Source organism: Ictidomys tridecemlineatus, chromosome 7 (assembly GCF_052094955.1).
Source record: "Ictidomys tridecemlineatus isolate mIctTri1 chromosome 7, mIctTri1.hap1, whole genome shotgun sequence".
In the NCBI taxonomy this organism is placed as follows: Eukaryota; Metazoa; Chordata; class Mammalia; order Rodentia; family Sciuridae; genus Ictidomys; species Ictidomys tridecemlineatus.
The window spans coordinates 195,842,249-195,858,260 of NC_135483.1; the positions used below are offsets into that span (position 1 = coordinate 195,842,249).

The following is a 16,012-nucleotide window of genomic DNA, read 5'->3' on the forward strand; positions in this document are numbered from 1 at the left end:
CAATATTTTGCTAAGACTTTTCTCAATCTTAAAAAAAAAAAAAAGCATCTAAAATAATTTAGGACCTAATACGGAAAAGTGGACTTCAGGAAAAGCAGAGTTCTACGAAATGTATATTTTTAAAAACTCAAGTCCAGAAAGTTAGTCTCTCGGGTCCCTCCATTTCCAGCAATTGTTCCCCCATTTGGAGTTTCAATTTGTTTTTTAAAAAATATTTTTCTTTTGTAAATGTGTCCAGGAAGCAATTTGGAAGATGTCTGTGCACCATTTGGCTCCGTGTTGGAGAGGTGGGCAGAGCAGAGTCATTTGTTTGGCTGTCTCTCCCTGTTTCCTGTTTTCACAAGGCCATGGACAGGGCCAGCGGAGGGCCCTGGCCTTCCTGGGTGTAGGTTTACAAGTCCTCTTCCAAAGCAGAGGTCAGTGTCGGAAGTCCAAGTGTGCATCGTGTCTCAGAGGTTGAATTGTCCTCAGGTCTGCAGACATGAGCTGCTCAGTGGCCTGTGGCCGGTCACGACGGCTTTCCCCTGCTGGTCCAGCATGCCCTCTGCTGTGGGCCTCTGAATGAGCCCTGACTCCCTGAAGCTAAGTCTGTGTGCCCTGGTGAGCTGCTTTGTGCTCCAGAGTGTCCCCTCATGTGTGTTCCAGATGTGGAGTCCCCTTTGTGCTCCAGAGTGTCCCCTCATGTGTGTTCCAGGTGTGGAGTCCCCTTTGTGCTCCAGAGTGTCCCCTCATGTGTGTTCAGGTGTGGAGTCCCCTTTGTGCTCCAGAGTGTCCCCTCATGTGTGTTCCAGGTGTGGAGTCCCCTTTGTGCTCCAGAGTGTCCCCTCATGTGTGTTCAGGTGTGGAGTCCCCTTTGACAGGACCTGCCAGCCCTGACCAGGGAAGCTGGCCTAGAGCTCCCTTTAGTGTGCCGAGGACTGTCACTGCTGTCCTCTGATAGAAGCCCCATGCTGTTCTGCTGCTCTCCTCACTGCAGTCACTTAGAGGCACCCCTCGGGACCTGGGGGGTCCCAGAGCCCCCAATAGCAACCCCCACAGATGCTCAGGCCCTGGTGTGAACTGCCGTGTGACTTGCATAGGACCTGTGCACAGTGCCTGTGGTTCCTTATGGTGCCCAATACCGTGTGAATGTTGTCACACTGTGCTGTTTAGGGAACAGGGACAGGAAACTCTGTACGTGTCCAAGACAGGTACAGTTGTTTTTCCAGGTGTTTTCAGTCCTCGGCAGGTTGAACTGTGGCAGGTGTGACCCTCAGTGCCAGGGCCAACCGCAGCAGGACCCCAGGGTGGTGTGGCGCCCTGTTGGGGCTGTCGCCTGCCGCAGTTCCTTCTCATTGCCGTCCTTTTTTCCAGAACTGCCTGAAGAGAAGTGAGTAGGAAATGCCTGCTGCAGACCCGGGGGCCAAGGCCGAGAGGCATCCCGGGTTTCCCCTCCCTGTGAACCCTAGATCTGCGCTCTGACCTGCAGAGACCGATGCCGGCCTGGCCTTCTTCCCTCTGACCATTGCTTTCTGTCACGATAACTGAGCCCTTAGGTGGCCTTGTCACTCCTCTCTTGCTGTCTTTTTCAAGGCTTTAAACACCTGCCATTTGCTTTCGTCCTCCAGCCCTGCTATCTGTCCAGCGCTGCCCGGCCTGCGGGGAGGTACCGGGTGCGTGTGCTCCCTGGGCGGCACCTCCTCGCCCCACCTGCTCGCCCCCCAATGTGTGTGCCCCTCCACCCACACACGTGCATGGGGTGTTTTCTGCCCCACGGGGCATTGTGCCTTTACAGGAGCTTACGTGTGCAGTGGTGTCCGTCAGTCCCCCATGGTGTCCGTCAGTGCTCCGTGGCCAGATCAGAGTTTTCTCTCCCCGACTGCTGACAGTGGCCGTCAGACTGGTGTTGGGTAGGATCGTTGGTCAGGAATAGAGCAACGGCAACATGTAGGTTTCCTGCTGGCAGAGAGGAAAATGGGTCTTTAGTGCCTTGGCAACCTTAACTAATGCTGATCCTTGTTACTCTGTTACTGTGAAATTTTCCAGTTTTAAATACAGGTACTTATGCTATGCAGGAAAACAGTATTCAAAGTAACTGTCAGTAACTTCCTGAATTCCCATCAGATGGCACACTTATCAATTAAAGATATAATACCAAGCCAGTGTGTGCTAAGGGAGGAGGGAAGGCCAGCGCTCCTTTAAACTGGGCCGCTCTGACGCCGCCACTTGTGGTATCGTAAGCTCCTGTTTCTGTGACTAATACATAGGATTTTCAAGATGATCGAATACTCTGCTTTCTACTTAGCAACATTTAAAGAGTTATGAACTATTCAACATTAAATCTATCATTAACATAATTTAATCTTTTATTCCAAAGTCACCTCACATAGAGTACTTTTTTTAATAAAAAAAAATTGACAATCCAGGATGTTTGACTAAATTCCCGATGTCTGAATTATCTGATGTTTTAACTCTGAAGTCATTATCTGATGTTTTAACTCTGAAGTCACATATGTCTCCTCAGCATGGAATGCTCTCCAGCTCGCCGAGCTCAGTGACCTGTGGCGTTCAGCTGCATGCTCATTGACGGCAGTGGAACTGTCCCTCCTGGTTGCTGCATGTTCTTCACCCTGCTCCCTGGCTCTGGGCTGGCGAGGTGGCGTCGAGCCTGCCCTGCACAGGGTTTCCCAGGAGAGCCCTGGCACGTGTCACTCCTCCTTGGCTCACGTTTTCCGTGTTTTCTGGGTACCTGGGGACGGGAAGGCGCCGTGCTGACAGTCTGTTCTGCTTGCAGGTGTCTCTGTTCGATGAGAGCAGCCTCAGTGGGGCTCGGCGGGGCGGCGCCTGCGGTTCCCGCGCTGTAAGGCGCTGTCTGTTTGCCACCTGTCCTGCCTGCTGCATGTCCCTGGGAGCACTTGCCGGGAGCAGTTCCAGTCGTGGGAGGCACAGACCGTCACGGGGAGGAAGCACTGTCTCCTCATTTTCCCACTGTCATGAGGGTCAGGGGTGATTGAATTGTGGACTCTGTGGCTGTTGGCCCAGTGTCCCCAGTAGGTCCATACTGAGGTCACGGGGAGACCAGCCTGAGTTGAGTTTCATCCGCTCTGTTCCCTTGCTGACCCTGACAAGAAGCAAAGTGACCTCACAAACGCAGGAGAAGGCCAGGGCATTGGAGAATCTCAGATTATTTCCCCTCTCAGTGGCCGAGGAAGTCGAGCGAGTCTGAGGACTCCAATAGGCATGAGTGTCCCCTCCTTCCTCTACCCATGGTCCTTCTGCCTTCTCTTCAAAGGATCTGAAATGACAATTGCGGTCACAGTAAGGGGGTAGTAGCTGTATAGTAAATATTTGCTGGTAAACGAGTGGAAATAGTGACAAAATGGGAATGAGCAGGAGCTGTGGAAGCGGGTGACCCAACTGGAAGGGCTGTCCCCCCGTCCCCCCCCCCCCCGCTGGGGCCACACACTCTGTTCTGACCTGTGCTGCCCGCGAGGACGCACTACACCGGCCACTCCTCAGACCCTCCGTGGAGGGAATGGCCTGCTAAGAAATACCTGATGAACCACCTTTATAATTTTGCTTTTGAAAGTGGTCAGCTACTTAATTGGCTAAATCCAGTTTTATGATTAATCAAGCTGTTTCTCCAACCATCGTAGATGCTCGTCAGTTCTTTTGAAGCAAGTCAGTGTGACCCACAGTTTTCCTTATAGTTTTTTTATGACTATCCAGTTCAGCTGTTAGTTGGCACAGCACCAGTCCTGGTTGACATGTAAACAGGGATGGAGTTCTGTGTGGCATAAATCATTTAATGTAACTCCCTACACATTAAGTTTTTTTCTAGTTCTTGAACCCTTTGGCAGGCCACTAGAGAGCCGACAGGCCATGCTTAAGGCAGGAGAGCCCTGTCCTATCCTGTGAGGGTGAAGAGCTGCTAGGTGCTGGTCTTGATCAGAAAAGAGGGCGTGGACTGATACTCGGGAGGACAAGCCTTTCCAAGCCCTGGCTGTCTTCTGGTGGCCATGGCAGAGCTGGTGAAGCCCACAGCTGGAGGCCCACAGAGGCTCATTAAGCAGCGCCTTGGGGACACTGTGGGGCAGCGACCCATGGAGCATGGCCCCAGAGTGCTTTTTCATGGCAGGGATTTCAACCTCCTGTGCAGGTTGCGTGGCAGTGAGGTGGAGGAGCCTGAGTTAAAAGTCCATCTTACAGTGGTGCCCGGGACCCTGGTGCCAGCCAGGTGCTGCACTCACACGGAGGGAGCTCAGCACGCGTTGTTACCAGGTTCCACAGGCTGGGCCTGGGGAAGGGATTCTTGTCAGAGATCTCTGGCCCGTGGCTGCAGATGAGCCTTGGGAGTGTGGTACTCGGGCTTCTAGTCTTTCAGCCAAGGAGAGTCCAGCAAGGACCCAGCCCCAGCCGAGTGGCTATGACTTCAGGGATCCTAGGCCTGCCCAGGGCAGTCCTGGGCCCAGCTTGGAGGACTTGCCACCGCCCCGGATAGCTCAGCAATTGCCCCTCGCAGCCCCTGAGCTGGGCTGAGGGCTCTGTGTGGAGGGGTTCCCTTAGGCATTTTGAGCCCTGGGACGTCACCATCAGTGGCCTTGTCTGATCCTGGAGCTGGGAAGCCTGCAGAGACAAGCTCAAGCTCAGACACAACCTTTTTCATCCTTGGCCCTCTGTCTGGTCCTGTCACAGATGAGAGCCACATGGGCAACAAGAGGCAGAGGCATGATTCCCACCCCCAGTCACACGACTCACACATGGGGGGGCACAGGTCCTGGAGACAGGCTGGTAGCTTGCTCAGGTTGGCCCATCTGCCCCAGGAACCCTTCTGCCTGGGGAACTGGGCCTGCAGTCAGCTCTGGAGCAGTCGCTGACTGCTGTAAACTGGGAGGCAAAATGATTCTGCCTTAACGGGCTGACTTAGGGTTTTCCGTGATGTTGAGCTCTCACCCGGCCATGCCAGTGAGCCTCCTGTCCTCACCATGGGGAACCTCCCTGTGCCAGCTGGGCAGGGTGTGTCCCACACGGTGCCCACCCAGCGGTGTTGCCCAGTGTTGCTCGTTTTTCCCTAAAGAAGTCAGCATGGGTAAACAGGTCTGGGGAATCTGGCCCTGCTGGCCCCAGCCCTGCGAGAGATTTAATCTTCCAATTAATGTTTGATGGTCAACAGTTGGAATCATTCATTCACCAAGTACTGACGGTGACAGTCCTCACCTGCTCCCTGGAGGTTCATTTGTGAACAGACTGGACACGGACTCTGCAGGGGTGGAGGGCCGGTGTGTCCCCCTGGGGAGACAGGCAAACTGAGAGGTGCTGTTTGAGATGAGACTGAAGATCTAGGGCTCCTTAGGCCTGTGATGAGCACGGTGCCTGCGGACCTCCCGTAGAGGGGAGGTGGCCAGAGCTGTAGTGCAGGGGCCGTGGGCTGTCCTGAAGGTCTACCTCATGACACGCCAGGCTCTGCTCGGTGCTTGTAGCCCTAAGTGGTGTCCATGCCCGGCCTTCCCAGCCCTGCCTTCTGCAGAGGGGCAACACTTTTTTGAAAAACGTGGAATGTGGCTAAGACCGGCTCCAAGGCAGAGCTGAGAGGCCACAGACTGCGCTGTCGCCGGCGCGGTCCTTCCCAGGATCGGGAGAGGGTCGGAGATGATGGGTGGGTAGGCAGAGACCCACGCAGGCCCCGGGCGGCAACCTGGCACTCTGAGAACGCCACGGGCAGCTCTGAACTAACCTGAGTCTTACTTTGTTTCCATGTGGAAAATAGAGAAGCAGACTCCTCCCTAGGTCGGCGCCGAGCGCCCTGTCCTCGTCCTCAGCTCCTGCAGGAGGCGGCTTAGGCCCTCAGTCCCTCCCGCCACCCGTGCTCTGTGCACAGGCAAGGCGTGGCGGACACTCGGTGTCACTGCTCCTTCCTGAGGGCGCTGTGATCTTGGGATGTTGCCATCTATTCCTCCTGTTAGTGGGCGCTGCTGGCTGTGCCAGGCCCGGTTCCTTTCCCAGTGCAGTTGCTCCCTAACCAGCCTCTCTTCCTCTGCCCTGCGTGTGGCCAGCTCTGCGACTAACAAGTGTGCTTCCAGCGGCCTCCATGCTCATTGCTTCGTGGCTGACCCTGTTCCTTGTCTCTATCTGTGTGTCCTGCGGCGACGGCTAGCCCTCAGAGTACAGTGGCCACCTCAACTCCGGCTCCCGCGCCTCCTCCAGGGCCAGCTCGGCGCGGGCCAGCCCTGTGGTAAGTTGCCCCTGCTGCCCTTGCCTCCTGTCTCCTCCTGCCCTCGTCCTGCACTTCTCTGTCCTTTACAAGTGACCCCTGTCTTCAGAGCCAGCATGGGAGGAAGGCCGAAGACCTCTCCATGATTCATTTCAGGCTTAAATAGAAACAGGATTGAGGGAAACCGGTCCACATTTGGCTACTGTTAGGGGCATCAGGTGGTGTGGCTGAATTTCTCATGGACCATAAATGTAAGAAACTGCTGACCGAGTCCAGATGTGGCAGTCCCGGAGGGGAGCCCTGGACAGTAGAAGGCAGAACGTAACCATGTGCGGGGTGTGCTGGTTTTTTCCTTTAAATTTTGAAGGACTGCCTTCATGTTTCCTTTGAGATGTTACCAGTGGTTGGAACCAGTGGTTTTCGGGAGCCAGTGCAGACCCGCGATGCCCCTGCCCGGTGTTCACCGCCTGTCGGTCCTCCACGGCACACTGTCTGTGGCCCAGCACAGCTGGCCTGGCTTCAGGAAGCAAGGGCCTGTGGCTGGCCCTCCCCTGGTTAAGCGTCCTTAGTGTGGGTGCCCGGGGTCTTCACAGCTGCAGACTCGGCCTCACCAGATCTGAGGCTTCATTGGAGGCCGCTTGATCATCCTCTTACCAGGGCCAGGGGCCCTCGGGGGCTGGCGAGCCGTGGAGAAGGGCAGACGGCCAGGCCGCTCTCAGACCACCAGCCTCAGAGTAGCTTCATGTGGCCCTCAACGGAGTCCCTTAGCACCGCCCTGCCCTGTGTTGGTGCCTGAAACCCAGGTCCTGCTCCTGGTAGTAAAGTAGCTTTGGAGCTGAGGCCCCGAGGGCATCATCGTCCCTCGCTGTGTCCATGTTTCCCAGCGTGGTGCTGCCTGGTGGCTTGTTTTGAAGCAGCCCAGACCTTCACAGCTGTGGGGCTCACACCAGGATGGCTCCCTCGGTCAGAGGAGCCTGTGGGGTCCCTGGCGGCTCTGAGCCACAGCCTGGGCGAGCAGCCCCAGTTCCCTGCACAGCCCAGTTCCTGTGGTGCGAGGCCCAATGCCCTTCATCACTGGCAGGCAGCCACGTCTCGTGGCCTAGAAAGGACGAGAGCTCAGGAGGAGCAGGTGTGAGAGTGGAGGCCCGTGCCTGGTGGACACAGGGACTGCCCCGTGTGAGTCGCACACACACACACCCTGCCACCTGGTGTCATAGGGGAGTCCGGCCCACTGCCGGCCTAGAAGCCACGTGCTCAAAGGAGTCAGACCTGTGCACTGAGCACGTGGCTGCAGGTGCCACAGAAACTCGAGGCCCCGATCCTGGCTGAGTCTCTCCCAGAGCCATCAACAAGATGTCCCCTCTTGCTGCACTGCAGGCAGGTCGCTGCCATGCTGGGGGGCCCTGCTCACCACGGCCTGCAGGTGTCCACCTGCAAGCTTGGGTTGTCACACTGGGTGTCTTGTGCTCTGTGGCAGCAAAACATACCAAACTTATCTCAGAGAGAGCAAAGGTTTTCCACGATAAACTTCATGTAGCATCACTGTCCTTATGTAAAGTACTCTCTTAAACACCCAGTTCTGGAGGAAAAAAAAAATAGGAGATTTTCAATTGATGGGGGAAGTAGCTTCACTTTCAAAGAATCCCAAACACCTTCCGTGCCCCCTACCTGGTGTAATCAGGTGACACGTGGAATCATAAGTCCTGATTATTTGACATCATTAGAAATTTTGTTTGGATTTATTTCAGCATCATGATGAAGTTTCAAAATGATGGCACCGTATAGTCACTTTACTAGAAAGACAAACCAGACGCAAATTTCTTTGTTGCATGCTTTCTAAATTTGTGGAAAATTAACTGCATAAAATGGGTGTAATAGTTGTGCTGGGGCTGGGGCTCAGTGGCAGAGCACTTGCCTAGCATGTCTGAGGCACTGGGTTCAATTCTCAGCACCAACAGATAAATAAAAATAAAGGTCCATCAACAACTAAAAAAAAATTTTAAAAAATGGGTGTAGTAGATGGCCCTAAACAGGGGGTGGGGGTAGTCTCTGTGACTTGGGCATAGGAGGACTGGGCCCAGTTGAGTCCGGACCTGGAGCCCCAGCCTTCTCTTGGGTCTGGGGCTGTGCTGTTGTTGGAAAAAAAACATGGTGTGGGAGCTCCAGCCTCTCCGGTGCTGGGTTTTCAGGTCATTATAGAGATAGTGCAATTCTTTCTTAGTGAGTCAATTGCTCATTGCACAAAGGTCGACCAGTAGTCCTCCTGTTGGTTCATTTAGTGAGCAAAGATCAAAATCCCAAGGCATGCGTGAGAGGGGCTGTCCTTGGCCTCATCCTGGCACCTCTACTGGTAGGAGACTGCCTGTGAGTGGTTTTCAGAGCCTCACAGGTGCCTCTGTATGGTGAAGACAGTTCCCAGGGGACACAGTTACAGTATCCTGTGTCTATCTCAAGGATGTGGGGCCAAGAGACTAGCATCTCCTTGGTATCTGAAGACAGAACTAAGCTAGCCATCGTTTCCAAGACCGCTCCCCTCACACTGAATGGCACCATTTCTGTCCTGAGGAGGCTACACCATTGTAAGGGGGCAGGTGTGTATTTGGGGCTACTAGACCAACAGAAAGTGTTGGTGGGTGTGTTCAGCCTTGTTAGTGAGAAAAAGACGGGAAGGCTGTACCCAGGCTCCCTGGCCTTCCTAGGTCAGGGGTGGTGCCTGGGAGGCTGCATGGCAAAGGCCAGTGGCCCTCCAGCCTGGTCTGTAGGAGGGACGCTGAGCTGGAAGTGCACTGGGGCAGTTCAGGTGTCACAGTCTCATTCCTGACTTGGAACTCTGGCCAGGCACATAAGCTTTCTTTTTCTGCCCACCCACCCGCCCTTCCTTCCTCCCTCCCTCCCTCCCTTCCCTCCCTTCTCTCTCTCTCTCTCTCTCTCTCTCTCTCTCTCTCTTTTTCTTTTCTATTTTGTTTTGGTACTGGGGATTGAACCCAGGGCACTTAACCACTGAGCCACATCCCCAGTCCTCACATCAACTTTCTTGAGCTGCACGTGGAAAGCATAGTGACTAGTGACACCCTTAGGGGTCTCCCCTCCAAGTACTAACCAGGCCCGACCCTGCTTAGCTTCCGAGGTCAGACGGGATCGGGCGCGTTCTGGGTGGTATGGCCGTAGACGACACCCTGAGGAACAGCCACCCCAGAAAGGCCTGGTTGATGTGCTTCTGCTGGCTGGAGGTGTCCAGGCCACACCGTCATGCTGTGGAAATGATCCCTGGCCTGGTCTCCTCAGGGTGGGTCCAGGGTGCTTCTTGGGAAGCTCGGCAGGGACCCCACTCAGGTGTGGAAGGTGCACATGCACCAGTGAGCTGGCCTCACCCATCAGACGGGAAGGCCGGGTGGGAGTCCAGGGGGCAGTGCAGACCACAAGAGAAGGCACAGGACGAAGCAAACGATGCTTGTCCCACCTCAAGGAAATGGAAGCGCCTCGGTGCCCAGAGCCTCCCACCAGGGTCAAGACCTGAAGCTGGCACCCCGGGGCTGCAGTCCTGAGGAAGCAGGGAGGAGCCACCCCATCCCAGAGGGACTGCCGCTCCTCGCTCCCACGATTTCCCACTCTGCACAGGTGCCAGGTTTTCTGCCTCTCCAGCATGCCCTTGAGGAAGCTGTGATTTGGGTATTGATTGAGCACCTGGAATGTTCCGGGCATAGGGCCAGAGTGTCAGCCAGTGAAGACCCGCCCCTGCCCTCATGGGACACACAGACTGGGCAGACAGACACTGTCAAATGAAAAGCGCAGCTGCCAGGGGGAGGCAGGAGCAGGGAGAGGTGGGACCCTGGGTGTTCGGGACCCAGGCTGGACCACACCGAGCCAAGGGACTCTGAGGCCAGCACCTCCGCACCACAGAGCTCCTTGCTTCTGAAACATCCATCAGGAATGTCCCCAGTGGAGCCTGGACCCGTGCGTCACCTCATTCATTCAGAGAAAACGTGTGGTGAACTCGGGTCTCTGCCCATTTGAACTGGAAAAACCAGGATCATGGTGTGAGACTCAGGTGGGGACAGCTGGCCCTGGCCCTGGAGTTCCAGGGTGAGTGCTCGGGACATTGTGAGCTCTATTGGATATAAAACCCAGACTCTCCCCGCCCCATGGGAGACCCCACCATTCAAATTGCCCTGAAATGAATGTTCTTGAGTGGTGTCTGCTGCTGTCACTTTGTTTTGAGGGACATTGCTTCAGTGATCCTGTTTCCCTCCTGGGTTTGATGTGGCCTGGCTGAGAGTGGGACACCGTGAGAAGAGGTGCCCTCTATGCCTGGTCCTTCTGCTGGGGTCTCTGTGTGTGAGGACAGGCGCCCACAACCGTTCTGACTCTGGCCCTCGCCATGCCCAGGCAAGCCTGTGAAGTGGCCTCATCTGGACACTGAGTAGAGGGGATTCCTAGATCACTCCGTGTGCTGCTCTGGGGCACTTGTTTTTGAAAGAGTTCAGCTGTGAACTGAACTTCCACTGAAATCTCTTTAGGAGGGGCTCTGTCCAGTAGTTCTCAACCCTGCCTGTCAGTGGTGACATGGAAGGTGCACACACCCCTGTTTATTGGTGTGCCTTTCCACACTGACCTCCAGTGTCGGACACCATGGGAGAGCAAAAGTTCTGCAGGGGTCCTGGGTCCATCCTCAGCCCAGGCCCTGCAGCAACCATGAATGCTTTTAAAATTCTCTAATTTTCAGATAAAAGTTGTATTTTATGCAAAAAGAGCTCCATCTGTTTGACTCACCCTTTTGTGCCAGGCGCTTTATGGGAAGGGCACAGCCACATGACAGCTTTTCTCTGACCTGACCCCAGACCTGGCCCAGGCTGCCACCTAGTGGGAGCTGGTGGTGTGACGGCTCCCTGGGCCTGAACTGGGTCCCCCTGGGCTCTGTTAATTTCTGGTGTTGAGGAACACGGGGACATCCGTGTATCCCTTCTAATTTGGAAAACAAAGTGGAATTTGCTGTGATGTGCTGAACAAAGATTAGTTAAGTATGCATTTTCTATCTTTCATTGAGAGCTTAATTTAAAATGTTTTTCCTACATGGTCTCCACTTAAAAAATACCCCCCATTTCACATTCTGAGTCCATTGCACACCTCAGAGCAAAGACTTTTTTGTTTGTTTATAGAATGAGCCACTATGGTTTTAGGGCTTTTTAATTCCTTGTTTGGTATTTTACAAATACCAGAGAGAGAAAATGCAGAACAAAGGGCCCTCCCCTCGCCCTCCCCCCCATAAAGCCAGCTTCATTGGTCTGCCATCCATTCCTCTTCATCTTTTTTTGCAAGAAATTCTTTAAAAAAAAAAAAAAGGCAAAAAGCAGCCACCTGGGGTGGGCCTTGTAGGCATGGGTGCCTCTGTAAGGGAACCCGCGGTTCGGGAGATGGTTCTTGGTGCACAGTCCCCCTCTATTGCCAGGAACAGTAGAAAAGGAATGGGTGTGATGCAGAGAGCAACGGCTGCCCGTGGAGATGGTCCTTTATGCCCCATCCAGAGCTAGGCCACCCTTGTCTTGGTCCTCTGTTCCACAGACTCAGGAAATAGGTCCCCGCAGAGTAGGTGCTAGACAGTTTGCTGACATTCTAGTTTGGATGAAGTTTCAGCAGCATTCTCATTCCCACGTGGAGAGAAAACCACACTTGAAATCGTCCTCAAAGCTCAAGACTCTGGGTTCTTCCAGAGATGATGAGGTACAACCATCTGGTTTTGGGTCTGCCTCAGCACCCCCAAAAGTGGTCAGGCCAATGTGGCATGCACATCTGAAAAGTAATGACTCCAGTGTGCTTTCAGACACACGGGGCAAGCGTCGGCCATGGCACGCGGTGCCTGTCATTACAGAGCCACCGTCTTTACCAGGTCTGATGGCGCAGCCTTGGGTTGAAAGGACATCCGGAAAGCTGCATAGGAAGCGTCATGAGACACAGGCCTCTGCCTGGTCCCTGGAGGACAGCGGCCATGGCTAAGTGGGAAGAGATGCTCTGGGCAGAGGGACCACCAGGAATAAAGCCCCTGCCCCAGCCCAGGGGCTTATTTAACAAGCTGGGGAGTGAGACTCGGTGGCCTGTCTGCTCTTAGGGTGCCAAGGAGACAGATGAGCACAAAGCTCATGCTGAATCCAGGAGTGTGGAAGGCAGGTGAGACCACAGGAGGCCTCAGGACAGCCCCGGGTGAGCCTGGGTCTGTGGAGCAGCAGACCCTGGGCATCACCAACCTGCACTCAGCCAACCTCAGAGCTTCCCTCCCTTGCATTAAAGGAGGGTTCCAGGTGATTCCACTTGATCCCCAGGTTGGCTGATGCACCAAAACTCTTTGCCCTATTATTTTAGTCTCAGGTGTCTCACCCTTGGAGAGGAGTTGCCACAAAGGTGGCAGTCAATGGGCCTTCTTCTTGGGCACTGATGATGAGGGCCTGGTCTTCTGGCCCATCGAGGATGCATGGTGGGCAGATAGGAAGTGGTCATTTGGAGGAGGCCGTCTTGTGCCATTTGTGAGAACCTGTGCAGAGAGGGACATTGGTGTCCCTGCACCAGCATCATTCTGAGCTGTCTGTGTCCATAAGTCCAGCCTTGGACAGAGCTCAGTTAAGATTCCTGGAACTGAAGTCCAAACTGCCCATTGTGTAAAATGCAGGGGTGACCGCAGTGTCTCTAGCCACCATCCAGATGGGCGAGTCAGGGGTGTGACCTGCGTTTGCTGTTTGCATCTTTGGCTGATGCTCTGGCTACCAGAGGTAGCACCAGGGACCTCAGAGGGAAAAGCAAGAAGGTGGACACCTAAAGAGAAGTGCAGCAGGTGGGGAGGGGAGCTTCACCAGGCCAGAGAGGACTGGGTCTCTTGTTGGATGAGAGCAAAGAAAGCAGCAGCCCCAATGCCATCCTCAGCCTCTGTTCAAAAGGCCCTGGGCTTGACCCCATGCACACCTCCTGGTAGCACCAGAGGATGCTCCCTGCCCCACTGCCGCCCGGATTCCCATGGGGAAATGGGAGAGGGGTCTCCAGGAGACCACCTCCGAACAGGAAAGAAGGCAAAAGCCAAATTCCTGGCTGTTGTTAGTTTACAGAGGAAGTTAATGTTTTGTTTTATCATCTTATCCCCTAAGTTCATATCCATTTAATGCTTTGAAGTATTTGATATCTGTCCATTGTCTTTTATAGGTTGAAGAGAGACCAGAGAAAGATTTTGCTGAGAAGGTATGGAATTTCTGTGTCAGCCTCTGCCATGCGCTGTTCATCAACCTGGAGGGTCCCAGAGCTCCCCTTTGGAACTGAGAAGCAAGCGTGTTGCTTGGTGTTTAGTAAAGACGTTGGACAGTGCAAGACAAGGCCGGGAGAGAGGGCCACCCCCATGGCGTCACATCCCCACGGGGTCCCTGTTCGCGTGCCGTGTGTGTTGGACAGTGGAGGCCCAACACGGCTAGGCCAGACAGAGCCCCTGGTGCCCGTGAGCCCTCAGAGCAAACCTGCGAGTCACTGTTGCTCCCCACACGCCCACAGATGACCCCCCATCGGGAAGTGGAGTTAGCGTGGGGCTGTGCGCCCTCGGGCTCATCGGGAAGGGGGTTGTGTCTGCATCACGTTTACCTCACACTTTGCAGGGGTCTCGCAACATGCCGGGCTTGTCTGCAGCCACGCTGGCCTCCCTGGGTGGAACATCTTCCCGGAGAGGAAGCGGAGACACCTCCATCTCCATTGACACCGAGGCCTCCATCAGGGAGATCAAGGTAAGGCGGCGCTCTGCCATGGCGGGAAGGGGCCTTTTGTGAAAAATCCGTCTTCCGCTAAAAGGAGTGTTTGTAAAGCTCTGGATCTTTCTTCGAGGTCCTGTCTCCTTTGCCTCCCCTAAACAGTATCTCATAACAGCAAAAGGCAGTGCAGAAGGTGTCTCCTGACCCCATCTCACCCACCAGGGCAGACTGTGTGCCCACCCTCACGCCCTCCTTACCAGCCACGTGCTGTTGGTGGGGTTGTTCATCTCTGGGTTCTGCTACGTTTTTTGGAGTATTTGGACACTCGCTTGCTGCTCACAGACCTCACCAGGCCTGGCACACAGCCTGGCCTCTGAATATCCCCTCCCTCTCTCTGGAACGTGCCCTTACGTTCTATTTATACTGTGCCCTCGCAGGCCTCATTGTATCTTAGTGACTTTTTTCCACTAGAAGGTGGATATGACATATCCCTGGCATCGAGGACGGTGCCAGGCACTTGGTAGCATTCTCTGTGAGCAAAAGAGAAACAACCTAGTGGTATTTGTTCAAGTATCTAGGGCCACTGTGGCTGCAGGAGGGCAGGCCAGGTAAGCAAGCCTTGTGTCCTTCAGAGGACAGAACCAAGACACCGGAGCTGAGGCAGCTGGGCTGGGCTTCTCCTGTGGAGGGACTTTATAATAGTCAAAGCTGGTTAAAAGGAGGGTCTGCTTCCCTGGTGATGTCTGAGCCGCTGGATGTCGTTTGCCCAAGAGGACAGAGAAGGATTTCAGCATCCACTGGAGGCTGGACTGGGTTACCTTGAAATTACCTTCCAAAGTCTATGTATTATGAGTATCTGAAACCAGAACAGATTTTCTTTGGAGGGTAGGGGTCCTGGGATTGAACCCAGGGGCACTTTACCATTAAGGTAATCTCCAACCCACCCCCCGCTTTTTTTTTTTTTTTTTTGAGACAGTTTCTTGCCACGTTGCTGAGGCTAGCCTTGAACTTGTAATCCTTCTGCCTCAGCCTCCCAAGTCTCTGGGATCACAGGTGTCTCTGTAGCCTCTCAGCACATGGTGCCCGTCTCTCTGTCCTGGAGGTAAAGCTCTGTGCAGTCCTGTTTTGTCTCAGCTCTTAGTTTGTGAGCACCGTTCATCCGTCCAGCAAGCTAGACTTGCTGAGAGTCTGGCCCATGCTGGACGCTGTCCCAAGCCCCAGGATTTGGGGGGTGAACGAGACACGCCGGCAGGCATGGAGCTCCATAAGAGAAAGTGCTGCCGACTCCTGCGCCTAGCACCTTGCTGTGTCCTGCGCAGAACCAGGTCTCTCGATGCCTGGATGGATTGCTGAGTAGGCGGCAGAGTGCTGGTGCTATTTCCAGAAGTTCCAGTTTTTAAAACTGTAACATCATAAAAGGTACACCCAAATTTTATAAAATAGTGTAAAAATATGAGACATACCTAAATCTTAATCTTTGTAGGATTGATGTTTATTTTATTTTCCCTTAACATTTCAAAGAGAAAATGTACACTCAGGCCACCCGAATAGCAGACGCTGCTCAGGCGCCTGAGCTTGAGGTGTGTGTGATCTCTGCTGATTTTCCTCTTTGACGTCATTTGCCTACTGTGCCATTTCCCCCAGGAACTCAATGAGTTAAAGGACCAGATTCAGGATGTAGAAGGCAAATACATGCAAGGACTGAAAGAGATGAAGGTACCAGTTTACAGAAGGGTGGGCTCACGGTACTAACCCACCCTCACTTCAGAAAATCCCACAGAAGAAGTTCCAGGTGCACGCCCAGTCTGAAGAGGCCCAGGCTGTGGATGAGCTTGGAGTGGCGGGCATGCCCGCGTGATGTGTCCCCTTCTCCCAAATGCAGCGTCTGAACCCAGTGTCAAAGGTGCAGCGCCCCCATGGGAAGGCCACCCACACAGCCCGATGGTCTTGCGCTCACCACCCTACCCCAGACTTGCACCCCGTCTCTCATTTCCCTCTGGTACAGCAGAGTGTGGGGAATGTCCTTGGTTCCCTTTGCTTTCTGAAAGCATAGGGAACGTGCTTCCCTTGATTTGCTTCTCAGAACCTCTGGCGTCCACCAGCAGGGCCA

At 54.2% G+C, this 16,012-nt stretch overlaps 1 protein-coding gene across 42 annotated transcripts in view; it reads left to right on the forward strand.

Moving 5' to 3' along the window:
* Nucleotides 1–16,012, forward strand: part of Lrrfip1 (LRR binding FLII interacting protein 1) — a 124,378-nt gene that overhangs the window by 87,014 nt on the left and 21,352 nt on the right. For 14 of the 42 annotated variants that reach the window (XM_078018326.1, XM_078018298.1, XM_078018303.1 and 11 more), the window contains 5 exons: nt 2,774–2,839; nt 6,134–6,211; nt 13,373–13,408; nt 13,813–13,938; nt 15,547–15,618. In XM_078018326.1, coding sequence (XP_077874452.1) covers nt 2,774–2,839; nt 6,134–6,211; nt 13,373–13,408; nt 13,813–13,938; nt 15,547–15,618 — 378 coding nt within the window. The remainder of the gene's footprint in view (nt 1–2,773; nt 2,840–6,133; nt 6,212–13,372; nt 13,409–13,812; nt 13,939–15,546; nt 15,619–16,012) is intronic. The other 28 variants (XM_078018301.1, XM_078018309.1, XM_078018312.1 and 25 more) reach the window with 4 other exon arrangements.